The sequence below is a fragment of the Athene noctua genome, chromosome 1 (assembly GCF_965140245.1).
Source record: "Athene noctua chromosome 1, bAthNoc1.hap1.1, whole genome shotgun sequence".
Taxonomy (NCBI): Eukaryota; Metazoa; Chordata; class Aves; order Strigiformes; family Strigidae; genus Athene; species Athene noctua.
The window spans coordinates 11,723,562-11,746,754 of NC_134037.1; the positions used below are offsets into that span (position 1 = coordinate 11,723,562).

Genomic DNA, 23,193 nt, shown 5'->3' on the forward strand with positions numbered 1-23,193 from the left:
CACATTTGAGCTTGTTAAGTTTGAGGAGGCAGAGTAATGACAGGATGGTTGAACATCCAGCTGTGCTTGACAGTATTTCCCTCCACTAAATCTGGGTGGCAGATGTGACTTACTGAAAGCGACTTACTGACATTTCTCAACCCATAGTCTTCTCTCAGCGTCCTCTCCCTACTAATGAGGTGTTTTCAGCATGGATCCTTCCTGCCTGGTTGTGTGCAGCGTAATCAGGGGAGGAAGTGATCCCTCTCCTGCAGCATGCAGAGGCTTGAGGTTGGCTGGAGTTATGGAAAAGTTGTGGTTTAGGGTATTTTGCTTGATTTGACAATTTAAAAAAAGATCTGTTTCTCTTCATGTGATGTCTGAGGCAGGAGGGAAGAAGAAATTGCTTACTGAAGGACGTACCTATGAAGGAAATCCAGTGTTTCCATGTACAAATAATGCAATTGAAGTGTATAATGTACTTACTGCTTCCTGGCAGCTGCTACCAGAAGTACCAGAGCTGATATGGATTGGCCTTGATATTAGATATTTTGATCTAGTTACCTCTGAAAATAATAGAAAATATCCCCTTTCAGATTCTAGTTAACACATGTCCTCATCTCTATCCCAGTAGTAACTCCCATGGATCATTGAAGCTGTATTAGAAATAAATTTGACCCCTTATGTTTAGTATCTAGGTTATGAAAAACAGTAGAGCCAAAAAGTCAGTGAGTCACAGCTCTTGCTCTTGTTTTCCTGTTAGGGGCATAATAGAAGATTTTGATTGTTATCCTGATTTCCATTTTTGAAAACAATCCTTGGTTATTCTTGATGGATTTGAAAATTCCCATAAGATAGATAAATACATAGTAAGACATACTGAGATACTGCCTTCCACCTTTAAGTTTTAGGTATGTTACCAAAATCTTCTCTTAACAGGCAGAAGCTCTTCACAATAGGTCTTAAATGGCTAAACAACTGTGCTTGTGAAGTGATTTTGTGTTTATGAATGTGGAAAGTGTTTGCCTGAATGAGGTGTTTCGTTTGAAGTCTTCATGGAACATCTACTTAGGACCAGTACTAATATCCTAACTAGAAGGCCTTTTTCCTCAATCAGAGATACAGTGGTGTTAATGCAAAGAATTTGTTCCTAAGGTTGTGGATTGGTAAATCTTGGTTTATCCATATGCAGAACAGTTTGTTCTTTTCTCTTGCATTTCTGAAGACTGATAACAAATGCAAATGCAGAATTTGTAGACTGTTTGTTTCAAACATTTACATTCCCTTGACAGTCTTGATACACAAAATTTACAATCTTTTTTCTGAAATTAACTGTCTTCATGTAGTCTTTTGCTATTTGTTTCCCATCTGTCATTTCATTTGAAAATTTATCTTAAAAAACAAAAACAAACCCAGTAACCTCAAAGCCCCCAAACCTATGCTTTTCTTTGTAACTCTGACCAATAGTACAGCATAGGGAAATCTCTTATACATATTTAAAAATGTACTTTCTGGTGCCTTTTGAATTTGTTTGCTTCCTCCTTGTATATTATTCAAAAGTAATCAAATCTGAAGAGCTCTTTATCTGTACAAAACAAATAATTTGTGGTTATCTTGGGTTTGAATTGCTTGTTTTTCTTGTCTTTGTCTTTCCTGCTGATGTTGTCTCATCAGGGTTGCGTTGTTATTCAGATGTTTCATAGGCTTTCTTGTGAAACCATTTGACATCAAGTCTCATGTTCCTCTTCTGCACACTTCCTTTTTTCCCCCCCCTTTCCTTCAGATGGAGGTTTGTTTTCTGCTGGTCCAATTCTGCTTCAACCCCTGAAGCCAACTGAAAAATTCCCACTGGGAATTCTAGACCCAGCTCAGAGCTCACTGCAGCCTTTCTTACCAGCAATGGTTGTAGTACAGATTGGATCAGACAGACCAGCCACATCTGGGGTGTTCAAAGTAGTTAAATCTGTCTTCATCTGCATGTGTCTATGTTCGTATAAGAAACTGTGTATGTGTAGGTGTATACTAGGAGACCTAATTAAACGTGTTCATTTTTCATTTCCTATGGAGAAAATGGAACAAAACCTACGTAATTGTAAATGCTAGAAAATCTTGATTTCTACCTTTAAAGAATGTGGTGGAAAATTTGCTAGTCCATTATGAACTAAATTTTTCCAGTTTTATATCTCAATCTTAACTCCCTTCCAAAACCCATTATTTTACAGGCATATTTAAAAAAAAAAAAAAAAGGGGGGGGTTTGTATTTATGTACCTATTTTACCTGGTTGAGTCTTTAGAGGTAACTATCGAAATACATCTGTGGACTTTGTAACCCTTACAGTATCACTGAACCACAGACAAAGTCCAGTAGGTTTGCACTGGGCAAAATCAGGTTTTTATCTTATCTTCCTGGATAGATGCTGTTAATCATTTGTATGAGAAAACAGACATGTACTGTCACAATTTCTAGCGGGGAATTTTTATTCACAGGCTTCAGGCACAATTGTCAGTTGGGCAAAACCATCTGTGTTAGGTTAATTCAGGTTTATCAGGCTGTCAATGGGATTTCTTTAGAGGTAAATGAACCCACATTTGTCCTAAAGGTGGAACAGTGTGGGACGACAGCAGGGAAATTATTTGCTCCGCAAAATGCATATAAAGAATGTGCATTGTAAAATCCTATATGTAAGTTTTATAGCTGTATCAAGCTAAAAACCTCTGTGTGTATATGTATAGGGAAAAAATGTGAAATGTTCTTGAAAAACCTCTCTAATAAGCTGCGTTACCAGCACCTGGCTGAATCCTTCTGAGATTCCCCATTTTCACAACCCAAGCAAATATATTAATGTGCTTTCCAGCCAGATCCGTGATTCCAGAGTTAGAGAGGATCAAACAGAGTTTTCACATGTGTTTCTGCATAACGTCCTTGTAATTGTTTGCTCTTTGGCTGATGCTGCTCCCCTGGTGTACGGACTATAAACGGAATATAGGACGAAAAATGCCAGTCCCCTAGATGTGCAAACAGGTGAAAGCTTAACTGATGTGAGTTTATGGTGATCATTCAAATGTTACTTGACATGCTTTATTTGAAAACCCTTGACCCTGCATGTGAGAGAAACCTGTGTGTTTCCTTTTAAGGCTTGTTCATCAGCCATGGTGTCAGTTTCTGCAGTTTTCTCCCAAGTGTGAGAACATCATTGTGTTTTTTACATGCTCCATTTAAATCCTTCTGACATCTGCGTGGGCTGCTTTCCATTCATTAACATAGGGGAGTTGCATCTCCTTCCATGGTGGCTGGTCAGACGCCAAAGGCAGATTAAGTTTCCTTGAGCGAGGAACTTGTCATTTAGGCTCTTCAAGCTGGAGCTGGGAGCTTTGGCAGCTCTGTGAAGAGGCAGTGAGAATCATTGCCACAAAAAATGATTTTTGTGTGGTCCTGCTGTGCGCCCCTGGATTTCAAATTTGATTTATGGCTGCTCAATTAAAAAAAAAAAAAAGCATTTGGTTTTGTTGCAGGAGATTATCTTGTAAATACTGTGGCATACATACTTAATTCTGAAACTGTGGATTATTTCTAAAATTAAACTCATGGTAATTGCTGGCATATTTTCCAGTTCCTCAAAGTTCTCTGTAAACCCACTGTTGGCTGTGTATTTCCCTTCTTCTATTCATGTAGCTGTCTTTATTCTTTATGGTGCTGCTGAGGTCCCAGAGCAGACAGAAAGCAACTGCTTGAGGAGTGCATGGAGCACCACAGCTACATGCCAGCTACTGCTCCCACAGATGGTCAGACTTCTGGAGACACAACTGAAAATACTGGGGAACGCCTTATAGGACAGTGCACAGAACCCAAAAACTTGTTTCAGGACAACATACAAGAAATGTCGGTGCTGTTTGGGATGATTTAGCTGCACATAAATTTTTTCTTCACTCCCCACCACTCTTGACATTTACTATAGACTGGTTAAATAAATCCTTTTCAATTTAGATAGCCCTTTCCAGAACTGCTAAGAATTATTTTAATTTTTTGTTTTACTTTCATTTTCATCTGAGTAAGCTGTATATATTTTTGACCTACCCCTTTCTGGACAGAAGGCTTTTCCTGTATGTTTTGGTGTATATCTTTGTTTCTAACCTGAAACATAATGCTGTTGTGATTGACATTGTACATTCCTCCATAAGTGTGGGAATTATTGTTGCACAGGATTGTCTAATGTTAGTGTTCTCTTAATTATAGCTTCCATTCTACATTAATATTTCCTGTTGCAGAAGAATTAAAAATGCTTGACAATTTGTAATCCACAAAAGCTGTCATTCCTTGTGGGGAGTAGCTATGGACTGTGGCTTTTTAAATGAGCATTGTATGTTTGTTGTTTTGCATTCAGAATTAAGTTGATTGAATTGTGCTGATGGCATATGGTATGTAAGTTTAAACTTCCCAAGTCTGAGTAACTTCTTTTTTGGAAGTGTAGCATCTCAAATATTAGTATATTGAAATATATAAGACAGGACAAGTTTGATTGTATGACACGTTGTGTAGGAAGTCATGTGAAATCAGGATAAGTTATTCTTTATCAGTGATATTCTGGGGCAGATACTTAGTTTGTAGAAATTGTTCTCTCTCCACTAGTAGCTGTCCTCATCAGAAGGATGTGGTTGATATTTAAAATCTCGATTTGATGGAAAAACCATTAACAAGGAAGTGTTTGAAAGTGAAAGGCAGACAAATGCATGTTTATAAGTAATTTCCATGGTTTTAGCTATGTGGATGATTAAAGAGTAGTAGTTCCAGTTCTTAAAAGCCTGTATGTGCCATATATACAAGTGGAGAATATTCACCTCCTGATACAGCTCAAAGTTACCCCTCTGCACATTCAGTTGTTCTGTACTGTTTTGCTTTAGCTGTGGGTGGAATAGATCGGAAAAGGAAGAAGTGGATTCCCATCTTCAAATTAAAATTGAAAGATTTTGAGCCTAATGTAGAATAGCTGGATGAGATTTCATGTATTATGAGGAAGAACAGAGAAGGTGACAGGAGTCTTTTGGTTATTGAAACTTATGAGTACACCAATTAAAGTGGCCTACTGTGTTCTAATTCACTGTGCAAATTGTCCATTTGACAGACTCTTCCCATGAAATGCTTAGAAATCTCTTCCAAATTAAGCTAATACGCAGCGTATTGTAGTTTTGTGTCTTCTTCTGTTATGCTCCCCATTTACAGCTATTGTTTAAGACTTCTGAAACAACATAAACACTGCTGAAAATTAAGCCCAGTTGAGAGTAACTGCTTAAGATGTGCTTCTCTGTTCAGATGGCTGCAACTTGAGATTTGCTGGCATGCATGAATGATTCAGGTGCCCTGAGGTGTCTGAGGATTGATGTGATATTCAAATAACCAGAGTAACCTTCAAATCATGGAGGTTAACACTGCATTTACTTATGGTTTCCATTTTTTGACACTTAGTTGCTGAGTGAAAGATCATAGGCAGTTTTGTTTTGATGTGATGGGAAATCCTTAAAATGCATAAATGAGCACTGCATTGCCTGGGTGCCTTTGTGTTGAACCTGGTAGTTCTTTTTCTATAAAGTAAAATAATTTAATTGAACAACATTTCAACTGCAGCACGTGAGCCCAAAATATTGTTGATCACAGACTGCTGTGCATACAAAGCCCCACTTTTTTCCATTAGTTGTTACCATAACTCTGTTGTATGAAAAAGATCTTTATCTCTTCAGGTTTTGTTTTTTGCTCCCCTTAAAGTATTTTGATGGATAGCAGCTAAAGTAAAAACATAAAATGACTTTACAGAGATGTGAGTTTGAGCTGTATTATGAGATAAAATATTCTTCACTTATAAATGTTGTAGATGCAAGCTTTCAAGAGCAGGGACCATTAATCTGCATTTACTTAAATCAGTGCAAATCTGGAAAAAATCCACTGAAATTGAAAGTTCAATAAAGAATAAATTTATAGCTGCTTTACACATGGTGGGTTTTTAATAGAAATCTTTGCTGTTTAAATCTTTGTTAATTTTCCTTTCCAGTTGTGCCAGCGGTTCTCATTCATGCCCCTTCAAGGCATTTTAAAGTATCAGTAGCAGTTCTAACAGTTGACCCCTCAGAATGTCTTTTACCAAGCAGATAGATGCTTATGAAGAGTGGGGAAAGAGGGGTTCTTTTGCATTTATGGATTTTCTCTTTTACCTGCCTAAAATACGTATCACATTTATCGCAAGATAAAAATCTCCTTTCCCTCAAAAAAGTATTGAAGTGCCTTGAGCTTTGTGTAGTATTTGATGCAAAGCCTCACTATTCATAAGCAGTTCTTACTTCACTGCTCTACAGCTGATGACTGAATCCTGAGAATATTTACATGTTAGGTTCACCTGGCTGATCATGTGAAAGAGCACCGAAATGTCTGTCTTAAGACAGCTGTTGCCATTTCTCCCACTCTCCTTGTTTTGCATTATTAAAAGAGAGGAAAATGTAAAGAAAGCAGGTGGTTTTGAGATTAATTTTGTGATTTCTTTCTCTCAAAATACCTAATTACGTTATATTCCGGGACTAAGTGTAGTGCCAAAACATCATGATCATTTGTACTACAAAAGACACACTTGATTTTGGATTGCTGCGGCTTTCACCTTCAACCTTGCTGAAAGACAGATTTTCTCTATGTAACATCAATCTAGGCAGCTTGACAGATGATGTCTAGATTTTATTTTATTGTCTCTGGGGCCCTCTATATTATATATCTTTGACATATGAAAATGTGGTGCAGTTGTATGGATGAATTTTAAATTGTTTTTCTGGAAAACAGTTTGCAAAAATTTGATCATGCATTCTGGAGTTTGTATATACAGCAACTTATTTTTAAAAAAAAAATTCTCTTTTAATGTCAAGCTTACAAAGAGATGTTTAGAAACATGTAATAATTGATACTGTGGGGTTTGGGTTTTGGTATTTTGGTTGTTTTTTTTTTTTCCCCTGTGTACTCCCATAAAAATAATGTTGTTTTAAGATGAGTAATTTTGTTAAGGTTTAAAAACCATCAGAGAAACTTTTTACATGCGAGGGATGAAGCATGTGTGATACATTACCCAGAGTGGAAGGCTTCCCTGCTCTTCCCGTGTGTCATGGCTGGCGTGAGCCATGGCCTCAGCTCCGACACAGGCTCCGTGCTGGGGGCGGCTGCGGGCGCCTGGTGCACTGCTGCTCTGCCGTGAGCAGGCTGGGCTCTGGCAGGCCTGGCCTGAGGGAGTGCCCCTTGGGAGGGCAGCGAACGGACTCTGTGGTACCTGAAGAGCAAAAGGGTTGAAGTAAAAGAAGACAAAATGAAAATTCCCACTATAGAAAAGGAAGAAGTAAAATAAACCTAGATTTTTATCTCCACACACCATTTCCACAAGTACTGATTTGACTGCAGCTCTTATTCTTCTCTGTCACTGTAAATACTTGCACAGCTCTGCCTCCGTTATTACTGATATAAAGGAGTTTTACACAATTTTAGTGAGGGTTTTTTTTTCTCTCATACCCTTTCAGTAATACATTTATGTTATTTTGGAACGTTTCTGTCTTTAAATTTAATGCCTTTTTATACAATACTGCTCTTGCCACCTTTTGATGTCAATGATGCCCAAATTAAGAACTGCCTAGTATGTGCGTGAAAGACCTGTAACTGATCAGTCCTAACCATGATGGTGGGCTTTCCTGGTGTCTAAATGATAAAAGAAATCAGTGGAACTACTCTGAGAAATTAATAAATGGAGAGAAATTATATGGTTTTATGTCTGTGTGGAATTTTTATTCATCCTATGGGAATTAGGAAACAAAATCTTCTTTGTCTTTATATGGATTTACTCTCCAACTTAAGTCACTACGGCTATCCAAAAGAGAAAGAAAAAAAGGAAGAATAGATATTTGAGTTTTATTTGGAAATTCTGAAATCACTACCACATACATATATATTTTTAACTTTGGGACAGTATTTTAGTTTCCACTTCAGCGGTGGTACCTGACTGTTGATATTGTCACTGTTAAACCATAGATTTAGAGCAAGGTGATCTACTCTCTCAGGGCAAGCTGGATTCGTTCAGACACCAGCCTCTTCTGAGAAGTTCTCTCTAAAGCTGATGGGATGCAGGAGGGAGGACAGATTTTCCCGTGGTTCTAGAGCACGAGGGTGGACAAGGAAAGAGCTTCTCAAACAGCATGGAAGAGGACAGAGAGATTATGAAGTTGCAAGCAGAAAAGGATGATATAGTCCAGTCCACCCTCTCTTCTAGGGTCATACAGAACTGTATAGGTTACCACATACCTGTTTTCAAGTGGTAACACTGAAATACTCTGAAGGGCAGACATCTGGGTTAAGTGATATGCGCTGTAGTCTTTGTGATATTTTTGTAAGATCTGGGGGTTTCTTTGACCAATTTTCACATACTTGTAACTTGATGGAATAAATAAGCAAACTGGTTGACCTCTGATGGAAAAGGAGATTTTCTCTTGTATTGGGCTTCAATTTTAGGTTCTGCAATTTCAAAGTAATTCTGTAAAATGCTTCTCATGGGTGCCACTGATCAGTGAAATTAAACTGGTTCAATATCATAGCTCCTGAAATTGAGAAAAATAAAAATTGGAAATATACTAGAGAAAATAAATTAACAAATTGCTATATAATGCTGTTTAGTTTGCTTTGAAGCAGATTACTTGCTGTTGGAAGGTTAATACTGACTTGTGCTTGTATGTTTTGTTTTTTGGCAGGTAACCCTGGACTGGCAGGTTATTACAGGACCTTTATACAGGCCTTATATTGTGGACTAAATCAGCAGTATCCCGTTTGGGTTGTGAGCCATGCTGGACATTGTAAGCCTCCTAGTGGTATGGAAATGATAGAAGGTACAATACTGTAAATTGTACATACAAATATTTGTTACCCCGCTCATTGCACTAACAGAACTTTTGCCTATTAAAAACAGCATGACATGGGTTTTAAATGTTTCCATTGTATTTCCACAGAACAGTTGTAGGAGAAGTCACTGAGGAAAAGAGTATTTCTAGGTACATTAGGTTTGCCAGTCAAATAAGTGCTGTTAAGGGAGTAAGATTTTTGCTGATGGCAGTCTTTAGAGACAAGTTATAGAGAAGGAGGTCTAGAATCTATTTATGCTGAGAAGAGTAGATTAGAAAAGTACATATTTTAATGAAATGTCCAATTCAGCGATTGAGTACTTTAGGAGAGACTTCATAACATCTGAATTTAAAAATAGTTATACTAAATTAGTGAATTTCCAGGAAGCAAGTAAATCTTTCTGAGTCTGGGGTATGGGGTGTTTGCAGGGAAGAAGTTGCTTGTTTATCTGTTAAAAGTCTTTTGACATGCAAATCACCAGCAAGACATGGTAATCAACTCAAAGTGGATATTGTCAATGTAAAGTATTGTAAGATGGGGGAAGCCAATACCAAATCCTGTCCTGAAAACTGCTTGGTGTCAGAAGACCTCTGGACTGGGTCAAGCAGCAGTGATGTAGCACTAAATCGATATGATTCCCTAGGACCAAAAGGTTCAGCAGTGTGAAGCAACCTGAAAATTTTGAAGAATAAACTGTTTTAGCTGTTTAGCATAATTTTCCCTCACTAACCTTTGCACCTCAGCTTTTAAGCCTTTTTATTGGTTTGTTTATTCTCAAGTCAGAAGCTGAAACATGAAACCTGTATTTCTTTGGTAAAGTTCTTGCCAGTCATTGTGTTCAACCATCAAACTACCAAATGCTAGCTCCTGTTGGGTGAGAAATCCCTAGGTTTATAATTCCTGGTACAGTGTTAACCATGGGATACAGGTAGAAGTCTGGCAACTGCATGGAGATGAGTTTATTGCATAGAACAATTGTAGGTCTCATAACTTGTCCTGGGATCATGTCTGCAAGTATGTAGTTACTGAAAAGAGCTTTTGATGGTGAGAGATGTGTTTGGTGGCTTGAGATGGCTGAGCTAGTTGAAATGGAGAGGTTTTCAGATGGAGCCAGCAGAGAGGTTGTACAGCTGTCCCACTTCCACTGTGACAGTCCCTGTGCTGCTAAGGACAGTGTAAATCTGGGGGAACGAGAGCACCCAGTAGGAAAAAGGGAGCTGATACCTAAATTGAAACCAAACCTTCAGCTGACTTCACTGTGCCCTTTTGCACTGACAATGCTCCTGTGAGAGAGAGGTTTTTCAAGAATGTGGTAGCTTGTTAAGATGGACATATCAGAAGTGAAGTACCATAGGACTGGTGCTGAGTCAAGTTTTATTCAATATATTCACCTGTAACCTGCAGAATGGAGTAAATAGTGAAATTTCTCAGTTTGTGGATGGTACCTCATAGCATTTATTTACTGGGATGGTACTAGATGTCAGGGTACTACAGAAACATCTTAGAAAATGTAATTCATGGGCAAAAAAGTGGTAGATGAGTGTCAGAGTAGATAAATATGTGATAATCATCTGACAAAAAAGCTCTTCTTTAACTGTGCCTGGGCGATGCTGAACTTGAAATTCATTTGTAAAACTCAGGAAAGATATGGCATTGTCACTGACAGTTCTAATACCATCTCTCATTGCACAGCACCAGACAGAACTTAAGTCAACAAAACACTGGACATAACCACTGTTACAGACAAGGCAGGAGGCATTGTTTTATTATTGTATATAACCGTAGTGGGTCTGAATCTTGAATATTAGAGTGCAGTTCTGGTGGGCATTCAAGGACAACATTTCAAGATTGAAATTGGTGAGTCCATGGAGAAAGGCAACTAAAACAGTGAGAAAACACCTTCCTTGTTAAAAGAGATTAAATGGTTCTTTGATTTGGGGAGCAGAATGCTTCTCAGGAGCGTGACTGAGGTTTCCAAAATCATGACAGTAAATATGGTTAAAGTATAATAAAATACACCAGATTCAGTAGTGGAAATAATGGTCACTTAATGGTATTTGCTGGTTTAAAACAAATAAAAAAAAGTAAGTATTTATGCAACAGGTAAAAAATTTAGGGAACTAGCAACCAAAGTACTATACTGTGGGCAAATTGTATTAGCAGACTTAAAGTGATAAAACAAACTAATGAACAACTGGTCCATAAACAGCTGCAGAAAGAGCCAGGTTCTTTGTTGTGCAGGTGCAGGGCCATTGTTGCGTTGGACACTGACCTTCTCCACACTTCTGTGCTGCTCCAGGTCCCAGTGTGATGTTGTGGCAGGGTTGTGAGCCTGAGAGATTCACTGCAAGGGGAAGGGATGCCACAAGTGCCCCGGCTTGGTTTCTCTCACTAAATAGCATCTATTCTTGCCACTCCTGAGCATGGGGGACTCACTCATCTGACTCATTAAAGTGTTCTGTGTGTTCTCAGTATCGTGTGCCAGGATCTGTACTTACTGTAGCACCATGGAGCTAAGAAAAACTTAGAAAGCCACTGATGGATAGTTTAAAAAATAATGAGAAGACATTTATGAGTTTGTTTTCATATTTATTTTATTAGAAGCACAGGAGCAGGTAGCTCACATCCTGTCAGTAGTATATATTTAGACAGTATTCCAGAATATTCCATAGGGAGCCTTTTTCAAGCTAGTCATCTAAGGCAAGCCTGAAAAATTTAGTGACCTTTGGAAGTAATGATGTTACTGCAGTTGCCATGGGTAATACACTGTGCTTTGCAGTAGCATTGAATGTAGCAAAAGAAATGTGGCTCATTTCATCCAAACTCAAGGGAAGGCACAAAGTGGCTAGAAGGCCTTGTATTCTGCCATTTTATGACAACACAGATTGCCTGCAGTGAGAGAAGGGATTTGGAGTAATTCTCCCTCATCCTTATGACACAAAAGAAATGCAAAGCAACTTTTGAGTATTAGAAGCTAATTCCCTATCTTTTACTTTTTTTATCACCAAAAATGTAATTTTCATGAATTGACTATAAAAGCACTAAACTAAAAATTGAGCATCTTTGCAATTTCCCAGGTGACTGAAAGGAATGGGGAATCATGGACTCATTGCTCATGTTCTGCTTCTGCGTCCCATGGGAATTCTTAATTGGCATTTTGTGGCATTATAGCAAAAAAAACCCAGAACCCTAAGGACTGACAGGACCACATGCAGAGGGACAGATAATTTTGTTCTCTGCAGCTTTGTTGCCTTCTAGGTTTTGGATTTCTCAGGCAAAGTTCCTGTAACAAGGACCACTGTATTGGATTGTGAAAACCACATCCGTTATTAATATGCTGCATAAGAGCAAGAGGGGATATCTTGGCAAAGAACTGGGCACGAAACTTTATTCTAAAAGTTCCATGTATTCCTTCGTGCTTCTAATGGGCATTTCATAATGGTTCATTTAAAATAGCCTCATGCAAATCCTCTGAGGAAGTTCAGTATTTCTTGATAAGATGGATGAGGACATAAATTGACAAAGACAACATTTCAATCTCTGCCACCATTGATGAGTTTTTTTCAGACTGAAATCTAGCAGATAAAAATATAAAAAAGGGAGAGGAGAAGCTACGAGGAAAGAAAAATTCATATTGATGCATTTAGTAGTCTACAAACTTTTTTGATCATGCACTATCCGTAAAAAATTTTTATCGGTAAAAAAATTTTTGAGCGTGCACCACCCATATATCTTTTTTTAAAAAATTATATACATGTACTATTGCATTTCTGATATTTTCTTCATGCACCCCACTTTGGACACCACTAATTTAGAGTGTGCATGTGTTTAATAGTACACTCAACATATAAGTGATGCTGCTTGTAAAGTAATAAAGGGTTTAAAATGAAGCAAACTGTGTTGGAATGCCTGGTTAAATTATTTAGAGCAAGTAGATTTTGAAAGTTGCAGAAAGACTAGAGGAAGTTTTCCAACAGCAGCCATCAATCAGAGACTGCTTCCTAATTTACTGGAGACTGTCACATAACGATTTGAAAACTGAACAAAGCTACACCCTTCATTTTTAATTCTGTATGATATCCTTCTATTCAGAGAGCTCTTGCAAGCTCTGCTCCACAGAGACACACAACATTAATTGAACATCTCATTGCTCTAATTCTGCTTCTAGCAATCAATCCACTGTGCAAAAATATTTGAAACTTATTTTTACTCAGTGAATGCAATTCTCAAAGTTATGCCTCAATTTTAACTTCCTTATCCTCCTGAGCTTTTGAACGCTGCTGTGACTGTAAAACAGGCAAACATCAATCCATAGGTGTAGGCAAATTTACAAAAAGGAAAGTAGTTTTCTCTCATTTTGTTTTAAACTGGTATAATCTGTATATGCCTTATAGTTTTTCATATAATCTTAAAAGTGTTGCTTTTTTTCTTTTCAGTGCCTGATATTGAGACTTTGACTCATAATTTTCCTAATGATTAAGATGTTCATTTTTCTTGAACAGATGCTGCCTAGGAACAGGTTCTTTTGTAATACCAAAACCATTGCCTGCTTACTTACTCCAGTTGTTTGCCATGTCAAAGGTATTATGATTGTATTGTAATTCTTTTTAAGGTGCGGGTAGTTGCACCTCATTTGATTTATTTCTACCTCATAAAGACATGTTCATAAGAAAGGAAAAATGCATACAAATAGATCATAATTGTGTTATGACAAATTTTTCCTTAAAAGTAAAAACAATAGGCAGGTAAAACCACAGTTGTTTTTTGGGTTTTTTTGTATGAGTACTGGAGCCTCTTTTAATGTGTCATCCCATTGAAGAATTTGCATTGCACTCTTTTGAGATTTCTGATTTGATAAGATACTCTCCTGTGTCTAACCAGGTAACTCATTAGATAATTATGAGCGCTTATTTAAAGTGCAAGTTATTGTTTCCCATATGGATGTGTTAGAAGTCTGCTATAGCTCAGTGGTTTCACTGTCAAAACAGAGGTTACTGCCTGAATGCTAGGATCTGTAAATTACGATTTTCTGGGGCTTAAATGGGTGGTCTTTTGATTTTGTTGCAACCCTAAAAGCAGGTCATATTTTCATGGGATATAGCCATCACTGAATGTTTCATTTTATAGGTAGTAAAATCAAAAGAAAATAATTTGTTTTGCATTGCTCTCTTTTAAGCATACAATTTCCCTTAAGCAGGAATGGAAAAGTTTAAGGAAAGAATGAAAAGGTACTTCAGTGCTTTTTGAAGAAATTAAATTGTTAAACAATGTTATTCTGGAAAACTTTGTAAATTTCTTGATTTAAAAAAGGGTAAAACTGAAAAAAAATAAGATTAAAAGTATTCCATATTTATTCACACTCGAATTATTCTCTCAAAATGACAGTATACCTGCTCAGCTGGTGGGGGTGAGCATTATAATACATTAGGAATTGTGGAGACCAGAGCTCTGTATATTATGAAATCCAGTTGAGTAGAAATCCTTGAGTACTGCAGGACTAAAGACCCATGTTTTTAGGAGTAGCTCTTCTGATGGCAGTGAATAGTAGCCAGTTGGAAGCTTTTAAACAGCCTTTCTATTTCTTTTGATAGCAAACAAACGCTAATCACATATCAATGAACAAATCCTAACATTTTATACGCATTGCTAATTCAAGTACTTGGTTATGAATATCACACTTTAAAATAAGGACTAGAAGACTCAGTCTCGCCCAAAATTTCTTTAAAAGCTGTGGAAAATGGGAGGTTAGATAGGAAACCCTTGACACTCGGTCCCTCTAACACATCCCTCACCCCCCTTTTTTAGCACCCTGGTTGGCTTTTGCCAGTAAAGACTGTATAGACAACAGGTGCACATACATAGCCATGTCATAAAGTGGTCTAATTCTGTGGACATGTGCTGTGCTTTGATAAGAAATAAGGACTAGAACATCTCAGACAGGAATAAGAATAGAAGAACACAGGTTTGGTTTTGTTTGTCCTTAGAACTGCCAAGATACTTTGTAGCAAAGTAAGATTGAGAGGTAAAGAAAAATTAAATCAGAATTAAATTTTTTCTTTTCTTGCTAATATTCTATGTATGCCAAGTGCTATAGAAATATGGAATAATGTGATTCATATCTTAATGAGGCACAATTGATGCATTGAAATATCATATACCTAATAAATGGCTAGTCATCAGTCATGTCTTAATGATACGATATTTGGTCACATGATAGATTATATTAAATCTCTAGAACTTTCTAAACTGTACAGATGAGTAGAGTTATACACAATCATAATACAAATACTTTTTATTGTTTCATCACGGCTTGTTTATCCTTTGGAACACATTGTCTACTGAATTTTTAGTCATTTTGTTTCTGAATCAGTATTAGATAGCTTTTGAATGACAGGGAAGTTTGAGTGACATTCTTAATAGCCAAGTTACAAGATAAAATTCTAGTCTGATCTTTTATGTTCCATGGACTGCAGAAGATAATACTGTGTCCTTAAAATCTGTTAAACTATCTTTAGTTCATTTTCCATGATAAAAAGAGGTGGGTGAGGATTGATTTATAGTCCATCAAAAGAGTGTTTCCATTGCTTTCTCTTTATGCATGAGAGTAGGACCTTCAGACCATTTTGAAACTGAACTATATTGTTAAGAAGCAATGTGGGAAAAAGCACAGACGTGATGGAGGTATAATAAATTATCTATGAAGATATTATGTGATCCCAAAATGTTAATGTACCAACAATGTGATGTTTTGAAGAGAAATGAAGTTTAGTATAAAAAAAAAAAAAATTCTAGCGTTACAGGAAAATTTGGAAGCCATGTGCAGTTTGAATTTATTTGATTTATTGCTTCTTAACTGTTCCAATTCATCTGAATGGAGTTTGCTTTTCCAGCCCTCTGACTTCTAATGAAACTGCAGAATTGACTATGAGTGAGATTCTGCCTCTAGCTAAAGTCATATAAGTCTGCAAAAAAATTGACGGAAATCATGTGAGTAATATTGAATTTATACTTCAGCAAGTTAATCATCTCATTGATTGCTAGATAGTTGTCCACCAAATGACAGATATAAACATGGGCGTGATTAGCAGATACAAGCCGTACGTTTCTACCATCATGATATGCTGTGCTGACAGGAAAAAAAATTAAATAGTAGCCTGAGCAAGACAAGGAGCATGGTGTTCTATAATAAGAGGGTTGTGAGTTATTTAGGACAGGGATTTCCAAACTGGGGTCTGTGGGCCACTGGTGGTTCTGAGGACACTTGCTCGTGGTCCAAGAATTGCTGGCTGATCAGATGGAGTTGGCTGTCTCGCCGGTTCCCACTTGCTAAGCGGAATTAATGGTAGCTAAGAATACTTTTCCAACAACACTTTTTTTGTGTGTACACATTTGCTGCAGTGGCCTTAGAGATGTTGTGCCACCATGAATGTGTGGTGATGGTGGGGAGAGGGATTGTGGTTTGCAGGAGAGGAGGAGATCATGACAGTTAGGTGTTCCAAGAACTGGGCTCCTAAAAATAGGGACTTATCCTTAGCTAGCACAGTTCACTGAGATGATCAGTGCTGTGATGTTTCAGAGTAACTCATTTAAGTGTTTACCATACTATTGTAGGGAAAGTTAAAAAGTAAAATAATTTAATAAACAAAATATTCAGATTATTTTCCCCAGGGAGAATGGTTAGTCCTTGTTGTGTATAACCCCAAAGGAGAGTAGTTACTGAGGCACAGGGAATCAGTATGCATTTGGTAATTTTAGCTAGCTTGTGACTCTCATTTATTTTAAGAAATACGGACGTTTTCAATGATTGCTGATGTTGGAGAATATCTACATTGCTCAGTCAAGTGAATCAAAGCTACTAGAAATCTGTTTGATCATTACAAAACCACCTCAGAATTAGTGTCTGCAGTGCTTAGAAGGTTTTTGACTAGCAACTCCTTATCTGGGCTTCAGTACTGTTCGGTTTGTAGTAATGGTAGGTATCTGACCACATGGAGGTACACAGTGATTAAAAGGCATTTACGTCTTGTATTATACAAGTAAAGGGAGAAAAGCAGTAGAAAGGCAGCTGAGCTGGCATCTCACATGCATACTTTAAGTTTATGCATACACACATTTAATTCACATTAATTTCTGTTTCAACAATATTTTCTGCTTCCTAGGTGCATAAATCAAAACCTGAGAATCATTGAAAGATGAATTACCTTTAATATAAGTTCTTTCAAGGTTTAGTCAGTTATGTTTAAATAGTACAGACCTGGAGAACTCTGTAGGCAAGTTTGCGTCCCAGAACATGTAGGGACACAAATAAAATTCTGCTTTCTTTTAGTGAAGAATTATATGGCATGATGTCTCCAGTCCAGTGATACCACACTGTAGATACATTAAAAAGAAGCAAGTTGTAAACATGCCATCCAGGTAGGATTAACCTAGTTTCATAACTTCAGTGTTTCATAGCTCAGTGTCTTTTTGTAATGTAGAGAGAGGAGAAGCTTCCTGTTTACAAAGCTGGCCTCCGCACGGATTAATCACATTGAGCTCTTCACATACATGGTATTCGTTGGCAGCGAGGGATCCCACATCAGGGTGTGCACAGAGGAACCGGTTGTTTTCACAGGACAGGACAGGAACCGTCAGCGCAGTGCAGTGCCGTCCTGCTGCCCCTCCTGATACAGCAATTTCTCCTGCCCAGAAACCTTATTTCTTCCTTGTCTTGGAATAGACAGCTTAAGGAAGGAAGTGTGTGTGTATATGTAAAAGTTACTATGAGGCATTTAAATGTTGAGGTTTTTGTCTTTGCCTGGTAAGATCTGCATTTTACTGTATGGTTTTAGGCTAGGTGTCTATTTTAAGGAAACAAATGATCATTTCATGTTACAAACCCACTGGAATGTTTTAAGTCTAAATGTGTGAAAAGTAAGCAGCCCTAGGGATGCTGCAGTACTCCGTTCACTTCTTTCCTTTGAGCCCTATTCAGTTAATTATTCATAGAGATCCCATAATCATGCCCATAATTATGCAGATAGATCCTTTGAGTGAAATCTTGGCATTTGGTGTTGACTTTATCAGTTCTGCTTAATTTTAAGCATGTGTGTAAAAATCTTGTTCCACTAAAAATCAAAACTAGGAAAATGGAATTTTGCTGTATGTGAAGTATTTCTAAGTTGTTCTGTTGTTTTCTTTTCTGGCCAACTGAAATGATAACAATTTTAACTGCTCACAGCAACATACCTTAACAGCCATGTATTTATTTGTAATGGTCATTTAAACACTATTAAGCAGATTCTGGTACCATTTAATGCATAGCTCTGTATTCCATTGACTTTGATGGAGTAGTGACCAATTTTTGTTGATGTTGCTGAGGACTTTGTCTTTGCATTTCTTATAGCTATATGAAAAATAGGTTCTCTATATTCTCTATTTTTTTCAATGTTTTCCACTGAGTCTAGCAACGTAATATCTGTAGGCACCAGTAGCTTTCTAATCCATTCTGGTACTTTAGGCAACTAATTCCCCTGTTAGAAGAACCAGATTTTTTCATCCATATCTACAAATAAGGGTAATATAATTCTATTTTTAAAGATGTATTTTAAAGTAACAACTTTTGAAACCTGATACAGTCTTCTGGATCCTTATCCAGAAAACAAGATGTTTTAAAAAAAATTGACATTCATCCATTGGAGAGTATGTCTTTACTGCATTCCAGGAAACTTTGGATGTAGGTTTGGAGATTGTTTATGGATCATTTTCTACCTTTCACCTCATGACATAGGTATGTTCTCCAGCTGACACCATCATTTCTAATTAGATGCAGATGACTGTTAGTGGGGAGAAAAAAAGTGTTCAAGAATGTGAACCCTATGAAAAGGTAACATTTATATCTTTTGGTGTCTTGACTTTAGAAGGCATGTCACAGTTCACTGAGATGATCAGTGCTGTGATGTTTCAGAGTAACTCGTTTTAAGTGTTTACCATACTATTGTAGGGAAAGTTAAAAAGTAAAGTAATTTAATAAACAAACTATTGAGGTGATTCAGATCATTTTCCCCAAGGAGAATGCTTAGGCATCTTTTAATCCAAGTCAGTTTGAAAGATATATTTGCATCTGCTAACAGAATGAAAATGAACTATCCCCATAGCAGAGCACAATCCCTTCTGTCTGAAGGTGTAACAGGTCTGGATTTCCTGTGATACTTCACTCAAAAAGTTTATTCACTGCATAGGTTAGCTGCAGGTGGAAACCTGATCAATACTTTCATTTATTAGTAATGTGATAGTTTTAAGCCCTGCCAGGACCGGAGACCACATTGCCGTTGTCCTTCCCCCACCCTCGGACACAAGTAGGGCACAAACCCCGGGTTAAAATAAGAAGAAATTTAATACAACAGTGTAATAAGCAATCTGAACAACAACAATAGCGATAATAACAACAAACAGTAATAACAGTAAACAAGACAAAAGATATACAGAGAAATACCGCAGTGAACACATCCAGCCCGCCGCACGTGCTTCCTGGGACCAAAGCCACAGAGGAAAGCTTCCCGTGCTCTATTCATGGTATGAATAACCTGGCTGGAGATCCCTTCCTCCTGCTGGGGAAACATAACCCTATCCTAGCTGAGCCAGGACAAGTAAGAATTTCTGCTTTATAATATAGATTTTATTTCATTTTGATACCTACAAAGCTTACAACAAATGGTGCAGGTCCTGATGGGATCAATCCAGTGTTTAATGACAGTTTTATTTTAAGTTCACAGTGATCTATAGTTGTAAGACTGAAGAAACATCACCAATGCACAGCATTATTCCAGATTCTAAAAATAATCACGTTTGGAACATGGAGTCTTTCTGTTTGCTTTTGTTTTAGGAATTTCTCTTTCTTTAAGGAGCAACGTAGGCGTTTCAGGGAAATGCAGGAAACTATTGCAGACTGTGCAGTAAGAAGTAGTGGCAAATGGCCTCATTCATAGATAATCAGCTTCATTAATTACTTACTCTTACTTCTAGTGTATCTACTTAAATCTCTCAGCAAGATCCAAGCAGGGGCTGTGCACTTTGATAAATGATGAAGGACAAAATGATACAGTACTGTGGACTCAGGTTGAATGTTGAATGAGGGGGTGTCACTGCTGCTTGCTGAATGAAGGAGTTTTCCTTTTTTCCTCCTTTTGATACTGCTAGACATTATCTTTCTAAAGGTTGAATTTTATGGTTTGTGCATTAATACATTTATTAAAATAATCTAATTACTACAGCTATCAAATTACAGGTGTGGTCAGGTGACTACTTAGTTGCTAAATTAATCCCCAGTGGGTTAAATGTTATTGCAGACTACTAAAATTCTCTGAGACTGCCATTATCATGTTATTTTTTTTTAGAACATGACTGTGATTTAGAGCATATAACCACTCAGTCTTTGCTGTCAGAGATTCCACTGACTTCTGTACGAGTGTTTACATGATTTAGAGGAAGAAGTTTTATCCTGCAACCAATCATGAAGAGACCAATTTTAGTATTTGTGAATGCACTTTGTGATATCTGGATCTGTTTATGCATAGAGCGCAGGTCAAACTCAGTTGCTGTCTTTTTCTATAAATTATACTGTAAAGCTTCAGGCAGTTTCAAAGAGTTTGTAATGAACCGCAGCATCAATGTCTGCTGATGTAAATGTATGAGAAAATCAACCGTTGCCCAGCTGTGACCCTAGTGCTGCTTGTGGGTCACAGGTGAATTAGCACATCCCACCTGTGCAAAACAAAGACCAAAAAAATCCCTTATTCATCTGTAGTGACAGATCAGTTTTGTAGTGGTACTTTACTCTCTATTTCAGCTATAAGGTAAAACTCCAAGAAAAATAAAGGCATCACAGTATCTTTGGCATGTTGCCATACTTGCTATGCTAGGCAGTTCAGCTAGGTGACTAAGAATGAAACCTTCAGCATTTTCTTCAGGAAGGTTAAAAAGGAAACTGCTGTCTTGGTAATAGAGAGTAAATCTTCCAATTAATTTTTAAATAGTATAACAGAACACTGGAGAAGAGAAGATACAAATCAGTATTTAAAGCGGTCAATTTGACAAAAAAGTGTTTTATCCCCAAAGATATAAAATTTTTACTGTACAGCACATGCAGATGGTTATTTAAAGCATCAGCAATCGATAAAGAAACCTGCTACATTTAAAGAAAGTACAAGGTGAAATTCTATTTCCTGTCCTTAGTTTTGCCACCGATTTTAATAAATTCAGGCTTTTATATATGCTGTTTTGTCCAATTTTCTTTTGCATTACGCTGTGCAAAGTAATGAAATGGAGTGTTCCTCAATGGAAATCATGGCCTTTTCCAATGATGGTGGAAAGCATAACTCAGTGGAGAGTGTCAGACCAGAGAACTGGATTCTCCTGACTGATGGATTCAGTCGTGTCCTGCCAGGCGGCAGCAGGCCCCCTTTTGCTCTGACATCCAGTGGGGATCAATGCTGGGAGTTGCTGAGCCACAGCTGGTTCCCTTTGCTGTCAGCTTGCACTCCTTGTGCAAAGAGGAATCCAAACAGCGACTTACAAGCTTCTCATGACAGGTAGCGGTTAGGAGCATTGACTGAGAGCTGTGAGGTAGCACTGCATTGCAAAATATTCTGCGTATGTTTTGTGCTACAGCCCACAGTGCTGGTAGCACAGGGTCACGTTCCCTGCTGGAATAAACTGACATAGCTCTTTGCAGTCAGCAGAGTGGCAGCAGTTTACTGTACCTGGAAATCTAAGATAATAATTTTGAAAACTTACAATCCATCATTTTTTAAGGCTACAGATGAAAGATGCTTGCCTAAGTGGGTCATTTACTCTTAAAATAAAAAGGATACTAGACAGTATTGTTAAATAATTTGCATCTGTTTACTAGAGGTAGTTATTCTAGATATTACATTTAACATTGCCATGGACAAATGAAGACAGGAACCTACACTTTCCTTTATACTTTTATTAAAATAGTATCATCCAAGGTGAATATACACGAGCAAAGAAGGACTAAGTTATACTGAATGTCATCCTAATGCCATTATAGTAGCTAGTGAAGTAGGAAATGTATTAGTAGTATTTTAGTGATACTCTAAAGATGAGTGTTATTTTAGTGTTATTCTGAAGTCATACTTATTTGAAAAATTCCATTTATGTCGATATCACAGTTCTAAATAAAATTTTGGAGTGGATTTTCAAGAGAAAAAAGGACTCACGTAAAAAAAAGTTTTAGCTTGGAAGGCGTGGAACACTTAGAAAATGTCACCCATTGATCTGTCCAGTTGCTGTGAAGTACAAATTTTGTATTGTTCCTTGTGCCACTGTATAACTGCACCTCTGGGTGTACTCTCAGATGCTTGCTTTTTCCCCTTTCACCCTCTTAATGTTGTGATGTGGTTGTTGTCATTTTCTCCTGCTTATGAAATAATTCTTTTTATTCCCTGTCTGTGGAATAACATCAGTTGTCCTCCTTGGCCAGCTGTCTTACTATGCTCCAAACTTTGGCTCTCCCTTGTTTGCTCTCAGTCTCTCTTTCTCTATTTGTATCTGTTTAAACTTCCCAAGGTTTTGAAGTGCTGTTTTCAATAGGTGTGACTGTTGGACTTGCCTACTGTGGCGCAGCACCTCGTTTATGATACACAGACTGAATCCATTCCTGTGAAGTGATAGTCATCCATTTTTGTTCCCTTCAACACTCATGCAATTGCCACTGTGTTTTCTTTACCTCCTATGCTGTATCTACCCAGTCTTGGTGATACGCAGTACATCATTATTTTTTCTTCCATTGTTAAACTGTACAAATGCAAATTGTTGTTAAAGTAAGCTTTTTAATGAAGCTGCTTTTACTTGCTTCGTTCAGTAAGAAAGTTCCATGCCTCAGTTTCAAGACTGAATTTTCCCTGTGTTGAATTGGAAGATGGTAGATTTGGCCAAACATGAAAAGGTCTTGATACTGATATGCTTTTGAGTAAAGAATTACCTTAAGGAACATATTCTGTGTGATTTGTTCCTTGAGAGACTCATACATCACATGCCTTGGGCTGATGGTGCAAGATAATTCAAATACCAGTGAAGCACATTTACCCTTGCAAAACTGGGTGATACTATTTCAGATCATATGTGAAATGAGTATCTGTAGGGGGAACACACAAGGTGGACTTGCAGCACTACCATCATCCACCTCTTAGTTAAGGAAAGCAAGTAACATAGACTTTTTGGAGAGTCAAAGTGAGTTTTGGGGGGCTTAGATTGATTTTTGCAACCTAGCCTTTTTTTGTGTGTCATAAACTGAGCAAATCAGCAAGATA

At 37.5% G+C, this 23,193-nt stretch overlaps 1 protein-coding gene across 1 annotated transcript in view; it reads left to right on the top strand.

Moving 5' to 3' along the window:
- Positions 1 to 23,193, top strand: part of LDAH (lipid droplet associated hydrolase) — a 127,850-nt gene that overhangs the window by 26,212 nt on the left and 78,445 nt on the right. The window contains exon 3 of the mRNA XM_074895568.1: positions 8,734 to 8,868. Coding sequence (XP_074751669.1) covers positions 8,734 to 8,868 — 135 coding nt within the window. The remainder of the gene's footprint in view (positions 1 to 8,733; positions 8,869 to 23,193) is intronic.